The sequence below is a fragment of the Coloeus monedula genome, assembly GCF_965178545.1.
Source record: "Coloeus monedula genome assembly, chromosome: 16".
NCBI lineage: Eukaryota > Metazoa > Chordata > Aves > Passeriformes > Corvidae > Coloeus > Coloeus monedula.
Window position 1 is genome coordinate 2108424 of NC_138796.1, and position 23652 is coordinate 2132075.

Consider the following 23652-nt stretch of genomic DNA (forward strand, 5'->3'; position numbering starts at 1 on the left):
CTTAGGGGAATGTGGCATTTGTGGACACTAATCCTGGTTAATGATCTGTGTTTTTTCATGTTTCTTCTTTCCATATTATCTTGTGACTTTGATTTGTGTATTATAGCACCTTGTCTTGGCTGAATTTTATACTGCATTCTTCCCTGCTTGGATTCCTGCACTACAGCAGGTCGATCTGTCCTTATATGAAGCAATCACATCAAAGTCCTGTTCTGTGCAACCTTCCATGGTTGCTGTGCTCAGCACAGTAATCCAGACACCTTCCCCCCCAGACTCTGTGCCTGGTTGTTTTCATTTTGGCTAAGAAACTCCCAAATGTTTAACAAAGCAAGAAGGAACCAATTAATCTTTCATATTTGAAGGCATGTGATTAAGTGGATTTTCAATCCCCCTTCCCATTGCTGCTGAGGCCAGCCCAGCCTCATCCGTCCCTGCATCCTCTGGTCCCTGCAGCAGCTCAGTTCCACACCCCCAGCACACAGGGCTGGCACAAGGTCTCTACTGCTCCAGTGACTCCAGTGCTGCAAAGTGCTGAGCATGATGCACTCTTTTCAGGGCAGATTTTAAATAAGTGGGTTGGATTCAGCTACCCAGGAAATACTTTTGACAACTCTAAGCATGCAAATGCCTGTCACTGACGGGAGGCAAGTGTAGGTAGAGGAGAAGGCACTGCAAGGAACCAAGGATCTCCATATTGCACTGAAAATCTGACTTTGTGCTTACTCATCTGCAGCCTCTGACAACCAGAGAGAACAGCAGAGACCATCTGCACATAAATAACTCAGTTGCCACAGGCATCCTCAGTGTTCAGGCATCTCCTTAGGTATTTGCAGTGACTCTGGAGCTAAAAGGAACAGCACCAGACCTGTGGGCGTCCCTTGTCCTCCAGAAACTGTATCAAGAGACTGTAAGAAGCCCCAGAGCACCCCATATGATACTTATTTTTAGGCAACTGAATAAATTTTTTATTTTTATACTTTTTAATTTTAAAAAGTGCGATAGTGCTAACCCTTTTCTTACGGGATGGTATAAAGTAGCCCTGTGGAAAAAAAATGGGGGAAAAATAAATCAGCCACAAACCAGAAAAGTAATGGACAACAACATGAAAGTCAAAGAAAACCAGCAGTATCTATTTGATTTTAATATAAATGCAAGTTACACAAGTTCATAATCCACTAATTTGTAAGAGAAGGCAACATAGAAATTGATGCTATTATTTCCCCTCAGAAAAATCTAAAGGTGGCATTCAAGCAATTTCCATTGTAACTGAACCAAATCCTCTTCATGACATCAGAGGTGCAACACTGAAGCCAGGCTCCCAAAATCTCCCACGGCCAATGAGGCTGAGAACAGTGTGGGTTTTCAGAACCAGGTCTTTGGACTGGCTCCATTTACTCTTTAAAGTGCATAGTCTGTAGGACAGTACATGTGAAAATAAACTGGACTTGTCTTCCTCCCAAACACGTCAAATTACAAATCTGGTGTCACACTGGCACAGAACTGGGATAATACTGCCATAATTATTAACTGCAAGTTTCCATACAGTTCTTGAATAATGGAACATCGCTGGCTTTCATGTTTACCTCAAGTTAGTGTAGTTCTGCATCACTGAAGTAACAAACTAAGTCAACACATACACTTCTGAACACCTCAGAAATGACAGAGAAGAAACAAGACATGTAAAAACAGAAGAGTAATTTTGCTACAATTAAAATGCAAAAGCTCATAGAGAAATTTCTGTTGTTCCTTCTGATGGAATAAACAGGATCAATGGAGTTCACTTCGGATTCACAGGAAACATCCTTCAGCCCTACTCACTTAGTGGTCTGGTACCTTTCTGTGCTACCTGTGCAAATTACAAACTCTGCCACTTAGTACATTTTCCAACTAGCTTACACCAGGCTTGTAACTGGGAGTATTGTTTACATCACACCTGCACTGTGCTCATAAACCTCTTCTACACTTACCTATGCACCCTCCAGGGCTTTAATGCCAACTGCTTCTGACCCTCCTTCCTGTTGTTCTGCTCTATTCTACAGGCATGTTATAAAATGCCCTGTCATCCAACTCTTCCAGAGCACGAAGAAACACTTAATAGCCTGCATGAAATAATATGCAAATGGAAATAAAATTTCACAAGGCAAAACTCGTGAGCCTGAGACAGGAATTTGTTTCCAGGGCAATAGCTGTTTTTCAGCAGATCCTCAATCTTTTGCAAGGCAGTTGCATAACAGCACAAAACTGGAACTTTTCCTTATGTCACTGTGTTCCTCTGCCAGGAAAGGATCATGAAAATTCCTGCCCCAGCTAATATCTGCAATAATGGAACAATTAGCAATTGAAGCATGGCACAGCCAAACAGAAAATATTTGCCTGTATACGTGAAATCAGTTTGGGTGGTTCCTTCAGGAAGCTTAGAAAAAGAACTTAAAGGCACCATAGATTAATAGCAAAATCTCCCTAGAGAATACAGATAAATCAACACACAAATTAGTCCTCACATTCTGTGTGACTCCTTGCAATATGAAAATGGCAATATCCCAGCGAGGCATGTGCTAAGGGAAGCACTGAGCAGAAACCTAACTGTATGGAGGCATGGTTATTTACATAAATCCCCACTCAGAACTGTGCTCCTAAGTGAAAAACCATTGAGTCTGAGGGCTAGGGAAGGTGGATGGCAAGGGGGGATAAAAATGGTGACTTCCAGTGTGAGCTGGAAGGGAAGGTGTGTCCAGGAATTAGTGTTGAGCTGTGTTCCCAGGAGGCTGAAGACAAGGTCACTGTCACTGTAGCACTGAAACCTAGAGTTGCATTTAAAGTACCTTCACAGGTAAATATGATGCCAGAGTCCATTCTACAAACTGATGCATTTTACACCAGAATGAACCAACCCTCTAAAAACCATGAAATCTACACACAAGCTTCTGCTACATAAATAATCAGGGAGGAAAGGCATTGATTCCAGAATGATACCAAAATATGTAAAGATACCCTTGTTAGTGTCACTGCAAACATCTAATACTTGCTGTTACAGGAGAGAGACATTTATTAGCAATAATGCAATTATCTAACACTTGAAATTAGAAAACTTAAGAAATTAGTCTATTGCTGAAATTTTACTTTTCCTTCTTGAATGTTCTAAAAGGGCCACATTCAGATAGGATTGGTGCCTTCCTTGTTAACACAGGATTCAGGGAAACTAAGTGCAAACTATTTTCTTGGCCTCATTGGCATTGTAGACTTCTCTCTTTAGTTACCAGCTGACCACGCGTCATAAACAAATTTTGCTGCCACTGTATCTTCAACTGCCATCCCTGAAAAAGAATTAAAGTCACCTTCAAACAGCTATTCAGCTGTACAAATAATTTAGCTTCAGAAGGGAGCAGGAAGACTCAGGAGCTTATCTAACTGGACAGGAACAGGAATTATTTCCCATCCCAAACACCTACAGTGCTACATTCAAAGTCCATAGCCATCATGTGGTGTTGGGTGTGCTGTAAGAAGTTAATGTAACAGTAGGAATCTTAATTTTCAGTGTTCATATCACAACTGGGCCCTTTTGGAGATGTCATGTAGCTCAGAGCATGGTAATTCATCCCCAGGGCCACCCTTTCCCAAAGCCCAGCCCCACAGGACACTGTCACATTGTCTCAGGTCAGACAGACCCCACGGGTGGAACAGCGGGGCAGTCGGGCTGGAGCTCTATTAATAAATGCTGCACTCATGTCTTGAACAACTGTGAAATGGAAAATGGACTTCCTATTGTTTGCCTGCTTTCCTATCACTTTTCATTACATCAATCCTGCTAGATAAATAAAAAGGGAAATAAAAAGGGAAAATGCAAATCACAGTCTACGTTCCTGTGGGCAGTGCATTGCCACAGCCGTTCTGAAGATGAGCAGCAGCTTTCCCACGCATGGGGGACCTAATAAAGAACAAGGCATTGTTTTCTGTCAGACTTGTACACAGGAGGGGCTGTTCTTACCCAATGATTTAAACACTGTTGTTTTCTCAGGCAGGGCTGGTTTTGTACCCTTCAATACCTCCCCCAGCTCAGCAAAAATCTCTGCCTGTGAAGAAAATACATATTAATACAAAAACATAATACCCATACGTACGTTAAGAGAAAAAAAAAAACCCTTTTCTTCTGAGTGACTTCAAAAGAAAGAACTCCTCCAGTGCTGCATCCCAAAAGTGATTACTTTCCATGGTGAAGCAGATCAGCATTCAGACAAATAATATAGAAACTGGACAGAAATCAGAGGAGCAGAATGGTTTGCAAAGAAAAACAGCTGGCAGACTTTCCTCAGCCAGCAACGTTTTTTACAGTGGATAGCTTGTTACTTATCCAACAAAACACATGGGATTCCACACACATTACCATATCTGGAGCTCTTATGTTAAACCTCAAAAGTGTAAATCATATTTATTCTGCAGACACATGAAAAGAGAAAAAGAAAACTCCACTGAACCTCAAAGAGTCCCTGCTGGCAAATCTGTGCAGATCATTGTCTGCTTGGCTTGTGTGGTCCATTCTTTGGGCTGGTCCATTCAGTGTCAATCACACTGAAATCTCATGGGAAGAAAGTTACAGGTTTGAATAAATAGACTTGAAAACACTTAAGATAACCAAACACTGCAGGAGAAGTAGGTCTTTCAACAGCAATACATTGTTATCATCACAAGCCAATGCTGCAAACATGCTACTGTAACATGGTGCCATGTAATGGTAAATACGGGGGTTGCATGGTTTGGTCACAGACACAGCAGTCTCAGCTTGAAACCAGTTTATCTTTCAACCCCTGCCTGGAAAGTGTTAACAATTACATCTGATGCCCTAAAGGTTTCAGTGCAGGACATCATCAATACCAACTCATTTCAAATGCAAGCCAATTGTCACAAAAATAAAGCCCATCATTTCAGGAAGTCTTACCCCTGATAAAATAACATCTCCTGATTCTGTCAGAGCAGCATCTCTGGAATCCACGAACAGAACAGAATTCTTCATCAGCTCATCATCCAGTTCTCTCCAGTCTGGTCTGCTTGCTCCAACAGCTAAAGTAACAAAACTGATGAACTTGGGAGCAATGTTTAAAACAAATTCAAACCACATTTTCTTCAAAAGACACGTGTGAAGTAACAATGGACGTTACTATTGAAATGTAATATACAAAATATACAGTGTTAGCCTTGGAGAAATACTGATTGATAGGACAACAAAACAACGTTTGATATGTCAGTAAAATATCCTTGTCTAAAGAGTCTGAGTAGCTGAGACAAAAGAAAGTCCTCTCCCTTTGTCTGTTATCTCTAGTACCCTTGTTTTCATCAGATCATTACCAAATTAATTTTACACACCTTTATTAGATTATCACTTACCCAGAGAAACTGAAAACAAATCATGGAGCTTAACTTTTTACACACAGTACTAAGATCATTATCAACTTGTTATGGGCTTAAAAAACAAGCAAACAAGAAACCCAACAAAAACTAAAAGGACTACCCAGTTATACTATATTCAGATATTTTTACATGTCAACTGTTACAGAACAATAAATTCCATGTTGGTCAAATGCCTCTTCAAACAGTAAAAATGCCTCAAGGAAGGGTAAAAAAAAGGCAAAGAAAGGAGAGAGGTCTTTGTGTCTGTGTCGCCTCAGCGACTGTGGACCTTAATTGATTTTGTTGTATTTCTGGCTTCCGTGCCATGACATAACACAGACAGCAACTTTCAATGACAAAGGACTAAATTGAGTTTAAAAAATTGGTAGGATGCTGCTGGAATGTGGGACCTCAAATTGTTCCCTTTGAGAAGTTGCTTTTGTCTTATTACCATGCTATCTAGAAAGTGCACAAGGTCATCTGAACAAGGCCCACAATTAATAAAAATAAACAAACAAGGGCATGTCCAGAGACTCCAAACAATAGCGTGGCAACATCATTACAAGGCAGGCAACGAAAAAAAGCAACCCCCCAAACCTCACTATAATTAGAGGTTAAATGATGATGTTCTTAACTCAGTTATTGCATTTTCAGAACTCAAGTAGAAAAGTAAATTGGTGTGATCAGCCCCAAAAGAAACAAATAGAGGAGCTTAAAAAATGGGTGGAAGAAAAGATGACACCACCAGGGAAATATAACAATGAGCAGTAACTACTTAGGAAATTAGACATTCATGTGGGTTATTTAAATGGAGAGCGAGGTGAGAATAATGACAACATGAGGGCAAAGATGATGCACCACTAAGAGAAAAGAGCAGATGGGAAAAGAGAAAATCCCATGCTCTAGCAAAAATCCCCTGCTGTATTATGCAGGTGTTCTGGCTCCAGGAAGACAGGGCTGGGAAAAGCAGTCCTTGCTAAAATGGAAAAGTCAAAATGGAAAGAACATTCATTCCATGAAGCACAGAGAACTGTTTTTCAACAGAGGGTGATGCTAAACAACGTGCTAATGAACACATGCTGGACACCATGGGAACAGAACATACCATTGATGTGGGCACCTGGCTTCACCCAGTCTCCAAACAAGATGGGAGCTGTTGCCATAGTGACTGTCACAATCACATCAGCCCCTGTCACTGCCTCCTGGGCAGAGGAGCAGACCCGCACGGGACCGCTGACAGAACTGGCGAACTTCAGCGCCTTCTCCTGGGTGCGATTCCATATCCTGACCTTCACGGAGAGAAACACGGAAAACAAAACAAAGCAAAGACAGATTAACTTGGAGAATCTCTCCTTGCTGAAACAGAACACTTGGTTTAAGTTTTCAGTAGATAAACGTATCCTATGGGTTGGGGGTTTTTTCCCCTTTAATGGTCTTATCATACAAGTGACTAAATTTCATGAGTGTTTGGCTACATTGCAATGCCTGTTTTGTGATGGCAGAATAACAGCTCCTTGTAGAGCTGCTCTTATAAAATGTAAATATTTCCAAAAAATACATTTAAGGGAAAGTCACAAAAAGCTTATGCAAGCATGGCATACACAGTAGGATCGTCTCAGACAAAAAGCTATCTTAAACAACTTTGATTCCAACCTTTTATGTTTTTTAAATACCAACATCTGAACAAGAAATTCTACAGCTGCTCCAATTCTTCTTGGGTTCTGTAGAAACAGAACCAAATATGATCAACCTTAACTTTTGTGGTGGATTGACCACGGCTGGACACCAGGTGCCCAGAAAGCTGTTTTATCACTCCGCTCCCCAGCAGCACAGGGAGAGGGAAGAGAAAGTAAGATGGAAAAATTTGTGGGTCGAGATAAAGGCAGTTTAATAGAACAGAAACAAATGTTGGAGAGACAGCCTTGATGTAGTGTGAGCACTGCTCAGAAGTAACCAAAACACTGGGGTGTCATCAGACCCTTCGAGCTGCCAGTGCACAGCACTGTGAGGGCTGCTCGGGGGAACAGGAGCTCCATCGCAGCCTGACCTGATACAACTTCATTGGCTGTAATTGTTTTATAATGAATCCTGCAACATAACAGAGACAGATAAATGTATCCTCTTAAGATGTGTCCGTTACCTCTTTAAACGTGAACAGTTCTGTGAAGATATCGTAATGGCTGTATGCTTGAACACCAGCTCCCAAAATGCACAGCACTTCTGCAAAAGCTGGCATTAGCAACTGAACAGTATCAGAAATAAAAAACAAAAACAAAAGAGAATATGCAAGAACAATATATTAACAGGCATTAAAAATACATATCAAAATACTACAAAAGAAAGCAGTAGTGCTAGTCCTTTTAAACAACAGAAAAGCATATAAACAAGTATTCAATAATCACTATATATATTGGGGTTTTTTTAATGCAAAAGCTAGCATCAATAGCACCAAAACACATCTTGGCTTAATTCCAGTGTTGAATTGTCTGACTTGAAATTCAGATCTAAGATGCAACAGCACGAACAGCAAGTTCTGGGGCCTCAGCACACTCCAGTATTGACACACCCATGGGGGTGATTAAATGTAAAACCACAGTGCTGATGTTCTGCACTGGCTGAAAGCAGGGCTCAGAACCCCATAGACCATCAGGACTGAGAGTGGCAGCTGCACAGGTAAACTGGTCCTGGCAGCCCCACACTAAAACAGCTTTTTGAATTCACTGAAGCCGTAAATCACACCACAAACATATCTTGGCATGGCAAGAGCTATAATACACAGACATTGTAAAAACAGGGATGGTTCTGAGGAACAAATAATACAATTCAGTTCTACAGTTGCTTTTGGTTTTCTGATTTAGTTCTTGCCTGTGATTCACCAGTACTTGGCAAAGGAGAAGACAGGGCTGCTGGAGTCCAGCCCTAACCTACCCTTGTTTATGCATTTGCTGTGGCCACTCAGTCCTGTCTAAAAAGCTTTAGAGTCTAGGCTCAAGGTTTATTCTGCTTCAAACAAATGGAAAAAAATCTCATTAATCCCATTTTCCAGTAACAAGAACTTATTTTAGTGTGTCTTTTAAAGACTCTGAAGCACTGATTTCAAAGGTTCTTTGCATAAGACCATGGGTCTTTGAAAAGCAAATGCCATAAAGAGGACAAGATGACAAATACGAGCTAAACTCAAACACTCCTGAAAATTTCCCAAAACAACAGATGACAATGAAGGATCTGATCTTGAAGTACCTTCAGCAGCCAAGCTCCTTTGAAGCCAGCATGGACTGCATAAAAACCATCCTAACTGACCCAATAAAGAATGGCCAAAATGGATGAGGTCCTGTAACCTCCTGTCCAAGGAGTTCATTGTAAATCATTCTGTCCTTTGGTTCAGGAGAAGCTCCTGGGGACAGGTCCTTCACTCAATTTTATGCCAGCGCAGCTCCACTGCCATGGATAGAGTCACCCTGGCATGAAGTCTGCCCCTCACAAAGTAGTGAGATCAGCCTTTATTCTGGTCCAAAGCTGAGGGGTGACAAACAACAGTATTTTTCAGGTCTGGCCCTCTTCTTATTGCCTCACCCTTTGAGGCGAAGGCTAAAACCCTCCTGTGCAATGCATGGTCACTTGCTCTCTTCCTGCTGTTAGCAGCCCAACAAAAACCCAAAAATTCTTTTAAAAAAGTATTCCAACACAACATTTTCCCACTGAAATTGAGGTGATGTAAAGCAACACACAGCCAGATATACCTCACCTGCCTTCAGACACTGAAGTTTATGGCCATGGTCAGGGACAGTCATCTGGACATCTTCCAGTGACAACAAAGACACTGACAGACAGACACCTCTGGACAAGTTATCCATCTATACTGGGCATTATCTATCTTAAGAGAAATGGAAATACGCTTTTTCCCTCTTTTCACAGGTCCAGTGCAACCCACTTGTCCTGTCCTGACAGCAGAAGGCATCTATCTAAATAAAATTCAATATTATCACCACAGCTACATCACCCAAAGCCATAAAGGGGCATGTTAAGACAAACACAAAAGAAAGAAAATTACAGAGGAAGACAGCTCAGTAAATTCATAGAAGAGCATGCAATAGAAGCCACAAAAATGTAACTCGGGTCCTTCTCCAATCACACGCAAAGTGTTAAAGCCAGACGTGATTGACTCAAAACAGTGAGCTAAAGTTTTCCCTGAAAGTACATACATTATCATAAATCTAACTTAAAGCTGTATTGGATGAAAAGCCATTTGAATCATTCCTTCTAGTTATTTTATAACTCCAAGCCCCACGTGAGAGAACAGAAGACACACCTTGGTAGCGATGGCAGAAACTGCAGCTGTTCGTTTTGCTGTAATGACACTGCCATCCAGGACCTTCAAAAAAATTCAAACAGATTGACATGAACACTGAAAATATGAATAATTGCCAAACATTTTCATCCAATTTGTGAATGATGTGGTATTACAGACATAAAACATATACACATGTAAAAGATGGCAATTATTATTATAGCAACCACAAACCATACAGAGTAACGTTCAAACTAGGCAGATTCTCTGTTTGTTCCAGTTCTTCCCTCTCATTCCATCAGCACAAAAGGAGTGATAATGGTCAGAGAAGAGCCACCTCTAACTCACCCAACTCCTGATGCACTGCACTTCCCTGGCTCTCCAGTGCAGGGGATAGATGGATATGACTCCAATGCTCTGCACTCCAGTAAGACCAGGGACCAGTGCAAACTGGCAGTGGTTCCCCAGTCTGCACTGTCTTGGTCTGTACAGAGGGGTGACAGGGAACCATGGAATTCCTTAAATGTGTATCACACATGGGACACTCCTGCCTCAATGTGCATTAGCTACTGAATATAATATAATATAATATAATATAATATAATATAATATAATATAATATAATGTAATATAATATAATATAATATAATATAATATAATATAATATAAATTACATATTAATTATGGGTCTTAAAAAGCCCACACAGTTGGTAGAAAAACCCAAGATAAGTTTTGGCCCTTTAATAAATCATTATTATTAAAGTGCAATGCAAATCATCACTGTTCTTAAAAAAAATTCTTGAATTCTTTAAATAAAGCAATCAGACTCTGAATACTATTCTCTGCAATGCAAATTGTAAATCTCTTTCAATTTGAGACTTAAGATGGTTCAGGATCCACTCTTTATCCACAAGGTAAGGGGTATTTTTGCTTTCAAAAGCAAGATAAATTTTTCCTGATCATTTCTCTCTTCCAGTTCCCCTCTGAGCTATCAGATTCAAATCGCGAGCAGCAGTAAATAATAGCACGGTGAGTACAGTTTAACACAAAGGAAACATAGGCAGCTTTAGGCCAAATCCTGATTTGACACACTGATGATGTTGGTAAATTCAGGCCAATTTACACCAGCTCCAGCTTCCAAGAAGCAGAAGCGAGAACTGACAGCATGAGCAGAGAAGAATGCAGAAGGACACACGAGACTTACAGCTTTCAAAGTGCCATTGCTGGGGTCAAACAAGAGGACAGTCGCTTGGTGAGAAGGCACAGAGGAGTCCTTCAGGTGCTCATAGAAAGTCACCAACTTGGTTGTGAGCGCATCGTCCGCAGCACTGTACGCGGGCATGACTCCGAGGTACCTCGGGGGGAGAATCACCCGCGTTACTCACGCACCGTTATCCCGGGAGCCCACAGCCAGCGGGCTGTGCCCGCCACGCCGCTACCGGCCGGTTAATCAGTAACTCGGTACCAAGGTTCTGATGCTCCAAATCCGCCCACCCGGTCCCTTCCCCGCCGCGAGTCCGCTGCCCCCGCTGCCGCTACCCCGCGGTGTCCCTCACCCGCCGTGGCGGGGCACGGGCAGCACGGTGCGCACGGGCTGCACCACCCCGCCCGCCGCGCCCGCGGAGAAGTTGGCCAGGGCGGCCTCCAGCGCCGGCAGCAGGAGGCTGGCGCGGTGCAGGTGCTTCTCCACCTCCTCGGCGCCGATGAACACCGGCGGAGTCGAGCCCATGGCGAGAACCGGGCGGACGGGACAGGATGGAACGGGACGACGGCACTCCGAGACTGCAACACCGCGCACCGCCCGCACGGCCGGTAGGAACTCGCCGGGGCGGCCCCGCTGCCGCCGGCCCCGCCGCCGAACCGCCCCGCGGAACCGCCCCGCCGCTCTCGGCTCCGCCTCCGCGCCCCACGCCCACCACGGGCACCCCGCTATGTCCCGTCTGAAGTCCTGCTCGAGAGGAGCTCCGGTGTCCTGGGTGCTGCCGCGCCTGCAGGCACCGCCGCTGTCCCGCCTTACCCAGGCAGCGCTCGGGGAAAGGAGGCTGCGAACGCCACGGAATGGCCCCGACATAGGTTGGGCACAGCCACCCCGGGACCCCGCGCCCCGAGGGACAGACCGAGGGACAGCCGCCACCGGGGCCCGCGCCCCGAGGCACCGCCCCGAGGGGCATTCCCGAAACACGTTCCGGAGGGACATTCCCGGGGCACATTCCCGAGCCACCGCCGCCACCGGGACCCCGCGCCGCGCAGGGTGTCACGGCCCCCCGTGCCCGGGAGGGGGCGACACCCCGGCAGGCGCACAGCCCCCGGTGCCCGCGCGGCGGCGCTGTTGGCTCCCGGCGCGCCGTCCCGCCGGAGCAGTAGAGTTGGGGGTTCGCTCGCTGGAAGGTCAGCGCGGCGCGGGGCGTGCCGGGAAGGCGGGGTCTCCGTCCGGGACAGCCATCTTGTCCTGGCCGGGGCCGAGCCGAGGGGCGCGGGATGATGAAGGGGTTCCCGGTAGCCGCGCGTTCCCTCTCGGTGAGCGGGACCCGCGCGCGTCGTGCGCGGTGCGGGAGATGCCCGGCTGGCGGTGACAGCCGCAGTCCGGGCCCGGCGGTTGCGGGCGGGCCTGACCCCGGCCAGCCCAGGGCGGCGAGCCGGGCGGAGGGCGGCGGACGGCGGTCACGGCAGCGGGGCTGCCGGGCTGCCCGCGGGGTCGGGGTGTGCGCCAGGGTTGGGGGCGGGCCGGGCGGGCAGGCGGCGGAGCGGGACGGCGGCTGAAGGTCAGACAGGCCGCGGGCCGGGCCCGGAGCGCCGCGCAGCGAGCGGCGCCCGAGGCTTTGCCAGAGCCGCCCCGGCAGCGCCCGACGGGGCACGGGAAGAGGGGAGGCGAGGCGGTCCCGCCGCGCTGGAGAAGCTTCAGCTGCTTGGGACAAGGTGGTGCCCTTGGCATTGGGGCTTGGCGTGCCCCGGAGGCGGGCAGGAGGCAGAGGGCTTGTCCTCCTCAAAGGCTCTGGTGGAGCCGGCGGAGAGCTGGGGTAGAACCTGTGCTGGATCCCGCCTGCGAATGCGCTCGAGTGGGATGGAGAATGACCTCTGAGTGACAGCGTGTATTTGGGTCAGTTTTAGATATGCAGTGGTAGTTCATAAATAACTAGGCTTAGAGGTTAAAACTAAGTGTCTTACCAAATCCTTGGAGGGGGAAGAAAGGAGTTTTTCCTAGACTCATAGTGGACAGTCTCTGATAAAGCAATGGGAATTACATCACTGGCATCCTTACAGCTGAGTGCAGTGGTGTTTCTGTCACTAGGCTTTCACCTTGAGACATATGGGAATTAGTTTATTTTTTAATGGGAAAACAAGAGTAATATGTAAATTTTCTAGTATAAGCAACTTCTAAAGTGGGTGGAAGGTAATAGCATTTCAGATTTGAAATCCGTAGTCTTGTAATTTCTGTTGCCAGCTGCTGAAGGCAGGGCTTTTGTGATATTCACCTTTTTCGTGTGAAGGACTGCTTCTGGTTATTGGAATCCTGGAATCATGGAATGGTTTGGGTTGGAAGGGACCTTAGAGATCATCTCATTGCAGGCCCTTGTCATGGGCAGGGACACCTTTCACTAGACCAGGTTGTTCCAGGCCCCATCCAACCTGGCCTTGAACATTTCCAGGGATGAGGAATCCACAGCTTCTCTGGGCAACTTTTCCAGTGCCTCACCACACTCACAGGGAAGAGTTTCTTCCTAAAATCTAGTTTAAACTCTCTGACAGTTTAAAATCATTGCCCTTTGTCCTGTCACTATCTGCCTGTATAAAAAGTCTCTCTCCATATCTTTTAAAAGCCCCTTTAAGGTAAGGTCCTGCAAGGCTGGAGTGAGGTCTCCCTGGAGCCTTCTCTTCTCCATGCTGAACTCCCCCAGCTCTCTCAGCCTGTGTGTGTAGCAGAGGTGCTCCAGTCCTTTGATCATCTTCATGGCCTCCTCTGGACCCATTTTAGCAGGTCCAAACTGCAGCCTGGGGACTTGCCTTCGTGTCCTCTTTGTATGCTGCAGTCAGTGCAGACAGGTTGGAGCTCTGAGGTGACTCTTCGGGAGCTGAACTGCCTACACCTAAGGAATTTGAAGTGACCTCCAGGGTGTTGTGCTGCATATGTGGATTGCTGTGGCTCTTGGTTCAGTTAATTGCTCTGCAGGTGTCCTGCAGACTGTATAGAATTGAGAGATTCCCACTGTACAGCAGCAAAGAGAGGAGGGGAGGAAAGCATTCTTACAGTGCTATTTCTTGAAATTCCAAAGTCCTTGTGTAAGTCATAGCACAGGGCCTGACAGATGTAAAAAATAATCAGAGGAATTACAGGGCAATCACTGTTTTTACTCCAGTGTTTGAAGTCCTTCATTGTATTTCTAATTTAAAATTAGTTTCTTTTTCAGTATATAAGGAAATGTGTGATAAACTAATTAAGGAAATCCATTCTCTTATGCTTTCTCCCCTAGAAGAGATTTTACTCACTTAAAGTAGCTCCTAAAGTTTCACCCTCAGCAACTGCAGCAAAAGTGAAATTATCTCCAGAGTCTCAGGATCTTGAGGTCAGTATAAAAATACAGGGTTGATTTTTTTCGTTCTCTTTTTAATTTTTTTTTTTTTTGACTCAGTCAAAGTAGAGCTGTGATAGTACTTACACTGAATGAAAACAAAGTTTTTTTTTGTTTGTTTTTAATACAGATCACAAAATTACCAAATGGCTTAGTTATTGCATCTCTGGAAAACTTCTCTCCAACTTCAAGAATTGGTGTGTTTATCAAAACAGGCAGCAGATATGAAACCACCAGTAACCTGGGAACTGCTCACCTGCTTCGTCTTGCATCTAATTTGGTAGGTGTTTATGGCCTTTGTTATTATGTTGAGAGTAGGTGAAATGGTCAAAGATTTATTATTGCAAAGATAACTGGTATGGTCAAATTTAATGTAAGAGAGCTTACAAAGTGGAGAACAACATACAGTGGCACTTGGTTATGTGGTTCAATGCAGAAGAAATGTTACTGCTTCCTGGAAGATGGGAAGTAACATTTATTTATAATTATGCTTTTTTCTGGTGTCTTAAACTAGATATGTGTAGTATATCTATATTCAGTTATGCACAATAACTCATTTTATTTAAGCTGCAGTGAAAATTAATTCACATGGCTGATACAAACTCGATTTTGGGCATGTGGAGAATATTTCTGAGTAGTTTTTCTTACTGCTGCCATCAACACAAAATGTTTTATAAATAGCTAGAATTGTAAGTTGCCCTTTTTTTATGTTTGTTTTAATAGACTACTAAAGGAGCTTCCTCCTTCAGGATCACTCGTGGCATTGAAGCTGTTGGGGGCAGCCTGAGGTTTGTAGCCACATAGAAAGATAATCTGTGTTGGTGAGGTGCAAATGAGCTCTGTGACTAAAGGAAACATAAGACAATAAGCACAACAATGTGTAGGTGGGTAAGCTCAGCGGGGAAGTGGTACTTGAATACTGAATGTTGTTAAGGAACATCTTGTACTTTTTGTTCTGTTAAGCTTCAAGGGTGCACTCATGAATTGTATTTTAAAAATACTTTTCAATAAACAAAATACTGTGCACATGGAAGAAATATAATTTGTCTAGAAAGCTTAATTTTCTTTCTGCCTTTTCAGATTTTGAGAATAAACTTCCTAAAGTCATTTTTTCCTTCATCTTTTCTGAATAGATACTACTCATACAGACAATAGTTGGCTTTCGTGATTTGAGGGTTTTAAGCCTAGAAAACAATAGTAAGAGAAATAAAAGAGGGATCTCACTGTGCCTGCTTTCTTCCAGTGTATCTTGAAATCATCCAGTAAGATCTTTTTATCTAGAATGTGGTTAAAAATAGTGTTTTATGACTTGAGACTCTACCTTTTTCTGGTCCTGTCAATAATAAATATATTGAAGTAAAAGGACATGATAACTGTGTTTTCTGCCCAAAGAGAGTAATTACTAAATTGCTTTTTTTAGTACATACACACGTTTTTCTTCAAGTTTTGCTATTCAGCCTTATTTGCTGTTTTACCTTGAATTATTGTGGCATCTTAAATTCTGATGGTCACAAGACATTTGTTATTACTTGAATACTGAAAATGTGAGTTTTAATTATGCCTGTTTGTACTGTGTGTGTGTTTTATCACTTCTTTAAACAGTCATCCCAAACAGATTTAAGGTTAAGTAGTTATTCCAGTCTGTATCTTGCTGATGAATTTGATGAATGGGGAATATGCGTGAAAATTCACTTCTGTGTTCTTTGCTGAAATGGATTTTGGTTTTTTTCTCATGTAGTGTGCATGCAACAAGAGAGAAAATGGCTTACTCTGTTGAATGTCTGCGAGACTATGTGTAGGTATCTGGATGGGCTATAAAGGGAATTACTGCCTTCTTTACAAACTGCTTGGTAGTGAAGACCTGTCATTTTACAGGGTGGGAGGAATATCTGTTCTCATGCTTTTGTAATAAATCAGTAAATTACTATATTGATATTCAACTTCTGTGTCATGTTACCGAGCATACAAATGCTACAGAATTGAAGTTGAATTATCCTGCTTTGTGCAGCAGTGCTAATAACTGCCCTGGCTGGAGTGATGCATTTGGCTGTTAATGTGTTGCTTACAGATTAATTTGAATTGCTTTCAACTGCAGATGAAGTACACGTTACTTGTGTTTAATGCCTCTGTAATGTTTTTTATCTAGTGATACCGTAATGGAGTATCTCCTGAATGTCACCACAGCACCAGAGTTCAGACCATGGGAAGTAGCTGATCTTCAGCCAAAATTAAAAGTTGATAAAGTAATTGCACTTCAGAATCCCCAAGCTGGTAAGTGTATTTTCTGATCCATGGTATTGGCTCTGTGGGAGTTCGTTCAAAATGGAAAAAAAGTGGAAAAAAATAGTTTCCCTTTTGCTGTCGCATGACCATTTAATTTTTCAGCTTGTTGATAGGTATGGTCTTTCTGTTGTTTTGGAACTTTTTTTAATACACAGGTTTTTCCAGCCTGTGGTAACATTCAGCAAGTAACATGCTGAAGACAGCTTACACCATTCTCCTTGGCACCTTCCATTTTACATTTTTGGTTCTTTTTGAGTACAACCAAAGAATGTGCAAGTCATGATTGTTGTTGACAATGTATTTGCAGAAGCTTGTGTTCTGAAAATTGTATTTAGGTATTACTCATGGGTGTGAAAACAGTATCCTACAAAAGACTTGTAGATTTTGTATGGTTATTTTGGTATAAAAACAATATGTATTTTCATCATACTGAAAATGGGTTCCAGCTTTAGGATTGTAAATTTAGATTTGTGTGTTTAAGGAAAAACAAAGAGGAAACACAACACAAACCCTCAGTCAGATCAAGCCTAATCCAGTATATCTTGTGTTACTAACTCTTGTCATGCAAGATCACCCAGGTAGTTCTACACAATAAACATAATTTGTACCACTCTGAAGCATGTTTACCTTTGTAACCCATTGCAGGTGACAGTGTAATGTTGGAAGAATCTCGGGCTTATACTGAAGTGCTACTGTTTTTTTTAATTAGTCACAATCTTTTTTTTTTTTTCTTTAACTTATACAGCTACAGGTTGGTTTTCATAGTAATGCAGTATTTTAAGTTACAGTTCAGAAACAGAACTATGAAGAAAAGAATCTTTCTCTTGAGGAAAAAGTATGAACAAATACAAGGACAGTATCAAACAGGAATTACTAGAATGGTGTTGGAATGCAAAAAAAACTAATGAGAAGTGAATTGAAGACACTAGCATCCTTCATCTGAGTAGGGAGATAGATGAGACACCTCACAAAGCTACAAATAGTATTCTAGAGAACCTGTTCTTCCTCAAGAACAAGGGATGCCTACAGTGAAGATGATTATGAAACTAATTAAAAGGATATTGGGGTGTGGTTTTGTTTTCTGCTGCTCCCCTTCTAAACACTGGTTGCATTTATAGCTTGCTGTTGAAGCCAAAAAGTGTTGAGCATATAAAAGTTACTAGTTTGTTTGGTTTCTTTCTAATAAGTTACAGAAGAATAGAAGGCCTCAGGCCAGATTGCTCCAGCTCAAGGCTTTGGATGAAACTTCCATATGAATTGGATTATTCCAGACCTGCTTTTGCAGATCTTATGGTCCTTAAAGTGGACCACAGCTCTCCTCCATTTAGTTTCATTCATAGTCTTCATTACATGTGGCTCTTACATTAATCATCTGAAATTCTGTTCCTCTCAGGAGTGCTGGAAAACTTGCATGCTGCAGCTTATAAAAATGCTCTGGCAAACCCCTTGTATTGTCCAGACTACAGAGTTGGAAAAATTACTTCTGAGCAGGTAGGGTTATTTTTATTGTGTTATATCTGTTTCAGTTTTTTGTCAGGAATGGATGCTGGCACTTGTGAGAGAAAATTAATTTAGTATATATACCATCAGTATTTATTACCTTATTGATCTGGTGTTAAAATAATTTATTTCCGTGCAGCTTTTAGTACTGGGTACAGAACTCATGTTTGCATTTAGATGGTTAATGTCAGTGGCTTTCTCTTGACAGTAAGGCTGTCAATGAAATGCAGGTGTTCTTCTATAAAAGGGTTTTGTAGTTGTCACTGGGGAATGAAATAAAATGATATTCTATAGACAGTTCCTTTTGGAAGCTTTGGAATTTGCTTTAAGAAGTGTAAGGGGCTATGTCAGAAACACACACAATTTTTGTTCTTTAAACAAAATACCCTAAAATATGAATTTACTGTTGCAGCTTCACCATTTTGTACAGAACAATTTCACAAGTTCAAGAATTGCTCTCGTAGGAATAGGTATGTATGTTCCTGAATGAATGCTGCAGGTCATGTGGGAAAACTGCTGGAGAAATCTGAATTCTCTGTACAAGCAAAATGTTACCATAGGCTTAAAACACTTTTATTTAACTGCTGTAGCTTTTCAATGTCATTGCATTACTCAGAGTAACTGTTGTATTGCAGGTATAAAGCATTCTACCTTAAAGCAAGTTGCAGAGCAATTCCTAAATATCCGAAGTGGAGCCGGTGCTCCTGGTGCAAAGGCTGTTTATAGAGGGGGTAAGGATGTTTCTTGTATCTATTCTGAGTGACTGATTTTTCTGGTTATAAATGTAGTAGTATTCAAAGTTACAACTGAAAACTATACAGCTGCACTAAATGCTGGGTGTTGGAAGTGACAGTTCAGATGCATATCCTGTTTAAATAAGCAGAAGTTTCCACCATTGAAAGTTCTGGGATAAAACTGAACCCAGCTCTTCAACAAAGTTGTACCTGCAACATCATTTTTTCTATAAAGTAAAAAACAAGCTGGCATATGGTTTCTCTTGGCAGTTCTGGTAAGATTCCTGTAAGAGTAGATGAAGGGCTGTCAGGAAGTGGAGGTAGGATTTCTGTTTAGGGAAGATGTGTTAAATGTGGTAAGTCAAAACAATGCTTAGCTCTTTCAGAGCAGTGTCTTGTACCATTGCCAACAGCTACTGTTTAGTTGGAGTTTCACATGTCTCTGTAAAGACATGAAGGGGAAAAAGAAATTTTCCAACATTTAATATTTGACTGGAATAACTTCAGTTTCTGTAAGCCAATGTAAGTATTATTATGAACAGAAGGTACACTATTTTCCTGGGAATTTGTTATGTGGAGTTTTATCATCCCACACTCTGCATGGTTTAGGGTCACGTTCAAATAAGGTATACTAAGGTACTGGTTTTGTGTTAGCAAGAAAAATTTTGAATGTAAAGGACCTTTTAAAATTACTTGCAGCCTCATGCTGCTTTCCTGAGTGGATATGCAGTAATTTCAGGCCCTGGCTTCTCTCTCGTTAAAGGGAAATATTTCTTTTATGTGCTGCTGAATGTACAGTAGTTTCTAATTCAACACTGTATTACCTGTTATTCTGTTGTATTTCTAGGAGAAATCAGGAAACAGACCGGGGATAGCCTTGTCCATGCTGCTATTGTAACAGAAGGAGCTGTTGCTGGGAGCACAGAAGCAAATGCCTTCAGTGTCCTTCAGTACGTTTTAGGTGCTGGGCCCCTTGTCAAGAGGGGAAGCTGTGTTACCAGCAAATTGACCCAGGGTGTTGCTAAAGCAACCAGCCAGCCATTTGATGTAAGTTCCAAGGATTACTGTTCTCTGATTTTTAAGTAAAACGTGTATTAATAATCTTTGAGAGGTTTCTACCTTTAACTAGAATCTTAGTTCATTCTTGCACGTATTACAGTGTATCAGTGATGGGCTTCCAGTCTGATCTTTCCTCAGCACAGATGGAGTTTAGCTTCTTGAATTACAGTATTTTAGATCTTAATAGTAATTATTTTCCTATGCTTGATGCTGAATTACTCTGATACTTGAAACAGTTGATGATAATGTTTGTTTTGCAGGTTTCCGCATTTAATGTTAATTACTCTGATTCTGGGCTCTTTGGGATTTATACCATATCCCAGGCTCCAAATGCTGGGGAGGTGAGTTGCTGATTAGACTTTAAGTATTAACAACATGACCTTCAAAGTAGTGTTTTGATTTGAGATAGTGACTGATTCATCTTAAAAAAAAAAGAAAAGAAAGGAAATTCATCTGATTCCCTGTATAGGAATGCTGCATGTTCAGTTATGACTTAGCTCTGTAAGCTGGGAATGAGACTTGCTTTGTGGGAAGGACAGATACATAATATGAACTGGAGTTAGTAAAATGCCTTGAATTGCTGACTGTAATTGCTGATTTACATTTGTAAGCCTAAGTATATGATGAAGAACATGCTGTCTCTTGAAGCTGGCAGAACTGAACACTTTCATGAAAAATGGTGAGACCATATAAAGTAATGCTGTGGTGCAGTTAAAATCCACACTGCTTTTTGTGCATGTTTGGGCATTCATTACACTGGTTTTAGTTTTTTTATAAAACTGCTCAGAATCGTGTTCAGGCAGACAATCCTCACATTGTCAGCTGCTCTTCCCTTGAAGTTTCCAAGATGTCAGATAGAAGAAATAACATGTTGAAATTTAATGCGGGAAGAAATCTTAAATGATTTGATTTTCCTCAGGTCATTAAAGCTGCTTTGAACCAGGTAAAGGCAGTTGCTCAGGGCGGTGTCACTGATGCCGATGTCACAACGGCAAAGTAAGTGTGTAAAGAACTCTCATGTGCTGTAAAGAGAAGTTTCTTAACATGCAGCTACTTGTCAAACCCTCAGACTATTCTGGACAGCAGCGCTTATCCTGTAATTATTTCCATGGGGAACTGCTCACAGTCCTGCATTAAAACTGAGCCCCTGTCAATGTTCTTTTTCAAAGCTGCACTGATTCTCCAGTAGTGTTATTTCCTAATAAAAACTTCGTAGAGAAGTGTTAATATTTTCTGAAGACTGTTTCAATGTAAGAAATTAGCAAGTGTCAGCAGATGCTGTTGTGTTAATCATATTCTGTAGTATTAAGATATATTTTAATTAGAATCCTAAATTGCATTATTTAAGTAATTCCCTTTACAGTTACACTGAGCAATTCCCAAAACAATTATAATAAGCAATCTGTGCCATCTTCAAAGAAAAAGAGTAATGAGGGTCTGCAAGTGTAAAGCACTGAATTAGTGATGTTACACCAAGTGTTTGAAATACATGCCCCTAGGAATATTTGGGGGAGGGGGTCTCCAAGTGGTGTTAAACTGCATTGAGCTTTTAAAATTGCAGTTGTGCAATACAACAATATAGTACAGACTCAAGTAGCAAAATGAAAATATTGTCTGTTGCATATATAAAATACTTAGACTCCATGTAAAGCATAATTGCACAAAATATGATAGCCTAGGCCTAATTGGTTCTGCCTTAGTTACTAATAGCTAAATGGTGGATTCTAGACTTCTATACTGGGCATTATTTGTTTTGTGTGTTGTGGGTTTTGTGGTTTTTTTGTTTTGTTCTTTTTTTTTTTTAAACAAAGCTGCCTGGTATTAGGGAGTTACACACAGTGCTGCTGTGGCTATTTTTCCTTTTTTTTTTTTTAAGGCGTTTCCTTCTGGAATGGCTTCGTATATTTCCTGTGTTCCTCTTTTTCCTTCATTGAAAAAGAAAAACCCCAAACCCAATCAGTTCTATTTGCAGAGTCTGGCAATTCAACCAGAAACACCAAGCTACTTAATAATGTGCTATCAGAATAAATGGTTTTCTATCTTTCTGTCTTCAGAATAGAAGGATTGGCTTATAAAAATAAGGTTTTCATGTGTAACAGTGATTCTGCAAGAAACAAAGGAAACAGAATTCACTGTCTTTTAACAAAACATGGAACTATTACAGGAGGAGCCTGACCATTTACATCCACTGCTGCTTTGTCACTTAGGGCAACATCGCTCTGCGTGCATCTGGTTTTGACGAGAAAATTAGGTTTAAACTTGATAATTTGTCTGACTGCATTAATTACTTCAGACAGAAACAAATCCTGAGCTAGAGATTTTCTCACTGTGTGGGGAGGCAGTAGGTGTTGGAAGTACCTGTCATTTTATGCTTGGTCTGTTCTTCACAGTGCCTCTTTCCTAATCACGGAATCCTTCCCTGTTAGGAAAGGAAAACCTTTCAAAATGGAGTCTTGAGAGTTTAAAAGGATCAAAACCTCATTGTATTTATGGGGTGGTGGGGAAGGTAATAGCAGGACTTACACTCATTCTTGATGCTTTGTTTGGTGGCAGAAATCAGCTGAAAGCCAACTATTTGATGTCAGTGGAGACCTCAAAAGGGTTACTGAATGAAATAGGCTCTGAGTCCCTGGTTTCTGGCACACACACATCCCCATCTGTTGTTGCTCAAAAAATCGACTCTGTAGCCACTGCTGATGTTGTGAATGTAAGTATGTGTCAGCATCTACAGGTGTTCCTTAATCACTGTGTCAGGTTTTTTATGGAAAACTGATGTTTATAAACACACACATATACTATCTTTAAAAATAGAAAAGGCAGCTCATTTACAAATCCCAGCTGGGTAGGTTTTGATGTCTTCACTTACTTTATTAACAGAAGACTCTTTAATACACTGTAAAACTAGTGTAGCTGTGAATTATGTAAAATTCTCATCTTCACTTAAATTTACCAAAACTGCCAACTAATATTCTTGGAAAACTTGATATTAGTTCAAGTGTGGGTGATTCTGTGTCAAGGCTTTTAGGTTTCCTGAGTCTGGAATAATGGGTGTGTTTAATAAAGCAGTTAGGCTTTCGGTGATAAATTGATGTAACTTTGTTGCTGCTGCACATTACCTTGTTGCTTGTATGTGAAGCAAATTTCTAAAAATCTATCATAAAGAGAAATTCTGAGATACAAAATTTGTTTTTTCACAGTCGTTGCTTACTTGTATTGCAGCAGCAACTAGCAATAGCTTTAGTAGTAATGAGATACACTGTATTTTATGGTGTAATAATTATTTCAGGAATAACCATTTTTAGAGTTCACGCCTTTTATACCCAACTGTTGATCTGCCATTTCTGTTTAGATTATAAAGTAATGAGCAGCTGCATTAGAACAAATTAGGTTTATGCAGCAAAAGGATTGTTTACATGATGGTATATTATAGTAGTGCCAGGATTTGTTCTTTGTTTTCATAACTTGAAACTGATGCTATGAGTAGCATCAGCTCTCTTGTTGTGAATATTTCCTCATATCCACTTTCCTGATTTATTTTCAGGCTGCAAAGAAGTTCATCAGTGGGAAGAAATCAATGGCAGCTACTGGGAATTTGGGAAATACTCCTTTTCTTGATGAGTTGTAAAAACTGGGATGGATTTGATTCAAGATGGACCTGAGCTCTAAGTCACCTATGTTCTAAATGAATTATTAACTTGTTATTTATGAATTCAGTTCTTTCAGAAAATTAATCTGGAGTAATTGTGGGCTTGCACTCATCAAATAAAGTGCTGAGTTCATACATTTTGTGTAGGAGTTTTTTTCACTGAAAATGGTATATAAAAGGCTGATAGGTCTG

At 41.7% G+C, this 23652-nt stretch overlaps 2 protein-coding genes across 4 annotated transcripts; one reads left to right on the forward strand and one right to left on the reverse strand.

The window, feature by feature from the left end:
• Positions 1-1156: 1156 nt before the first annotated feature.
• CRYM (crystallin mu) lies at positions 1157-12048 on the reverse strand. The gene is made up of 8 exons (XM_082292175.1): positions 11227-12048; positions 10875-11025; positions 9692-9754; positions 7523-7624; positions 6488-6671; positions 4934-5055; positions 3986-4070; positions 1157-3314 (listed from the first exon to the last, which is right to left on the reverse strand). Exons 1-8 carry the CDS (start codon positions 11865-11867, stop codon positions 3250-3252), a joined length of 1413 nt encoding a protein of 470 aa, XP_082148301.1. The 5' UTR covers positions 11868-12048; the 3' UTR covers positions 1157-3249.
• On the forward strand, positions 12044-23597 carry UQCRC2 (ubiquinol-cytochrome c reductase core protein 2). Of its 3 annotated transcripts, none has more exons than XM_082292176.1 (14): positions 12044-12187; positions 14140-14232; positions 14369-14518; positions 14962-15026; positions 15977-16033; positions 16385-16509; positions 17915-18012; positions 18434-18491; positions 18657-18752; positions 19603-19802; positions 20075-20155; positions 20734-20810; positions 22368-22521; positions 23356-23597. In XM_082292176.1, the coding sequence occupies exons 1-14, from the start codon at positions 12149-12151 to the stop codon at positions 23437-23439; spliced, it is 1377 nt and encodes a 458-aa protein (XP_082148302.1). In that variant the 5' UTR covers positions 12044-12148; the 3' UTR covers positions 23440-23597. The 3 variants fall into 3 exon arrangements, with proteins under 3 accessions (XP_082148302.1, XP_082148304.1, XP_082148303.1); XM_082292177.1 differs by having other exon boundaries at positions 12082-12187; positions 14143-14232; XM_082292178.1 differs by lacking the exon at positions 23356-23597 and having other exon boundaries at positions 20734-20818; positions 22375-22505.
• The last annotated feature ends 55 nt before the right edge of the window (positions 23598-23652 follow it).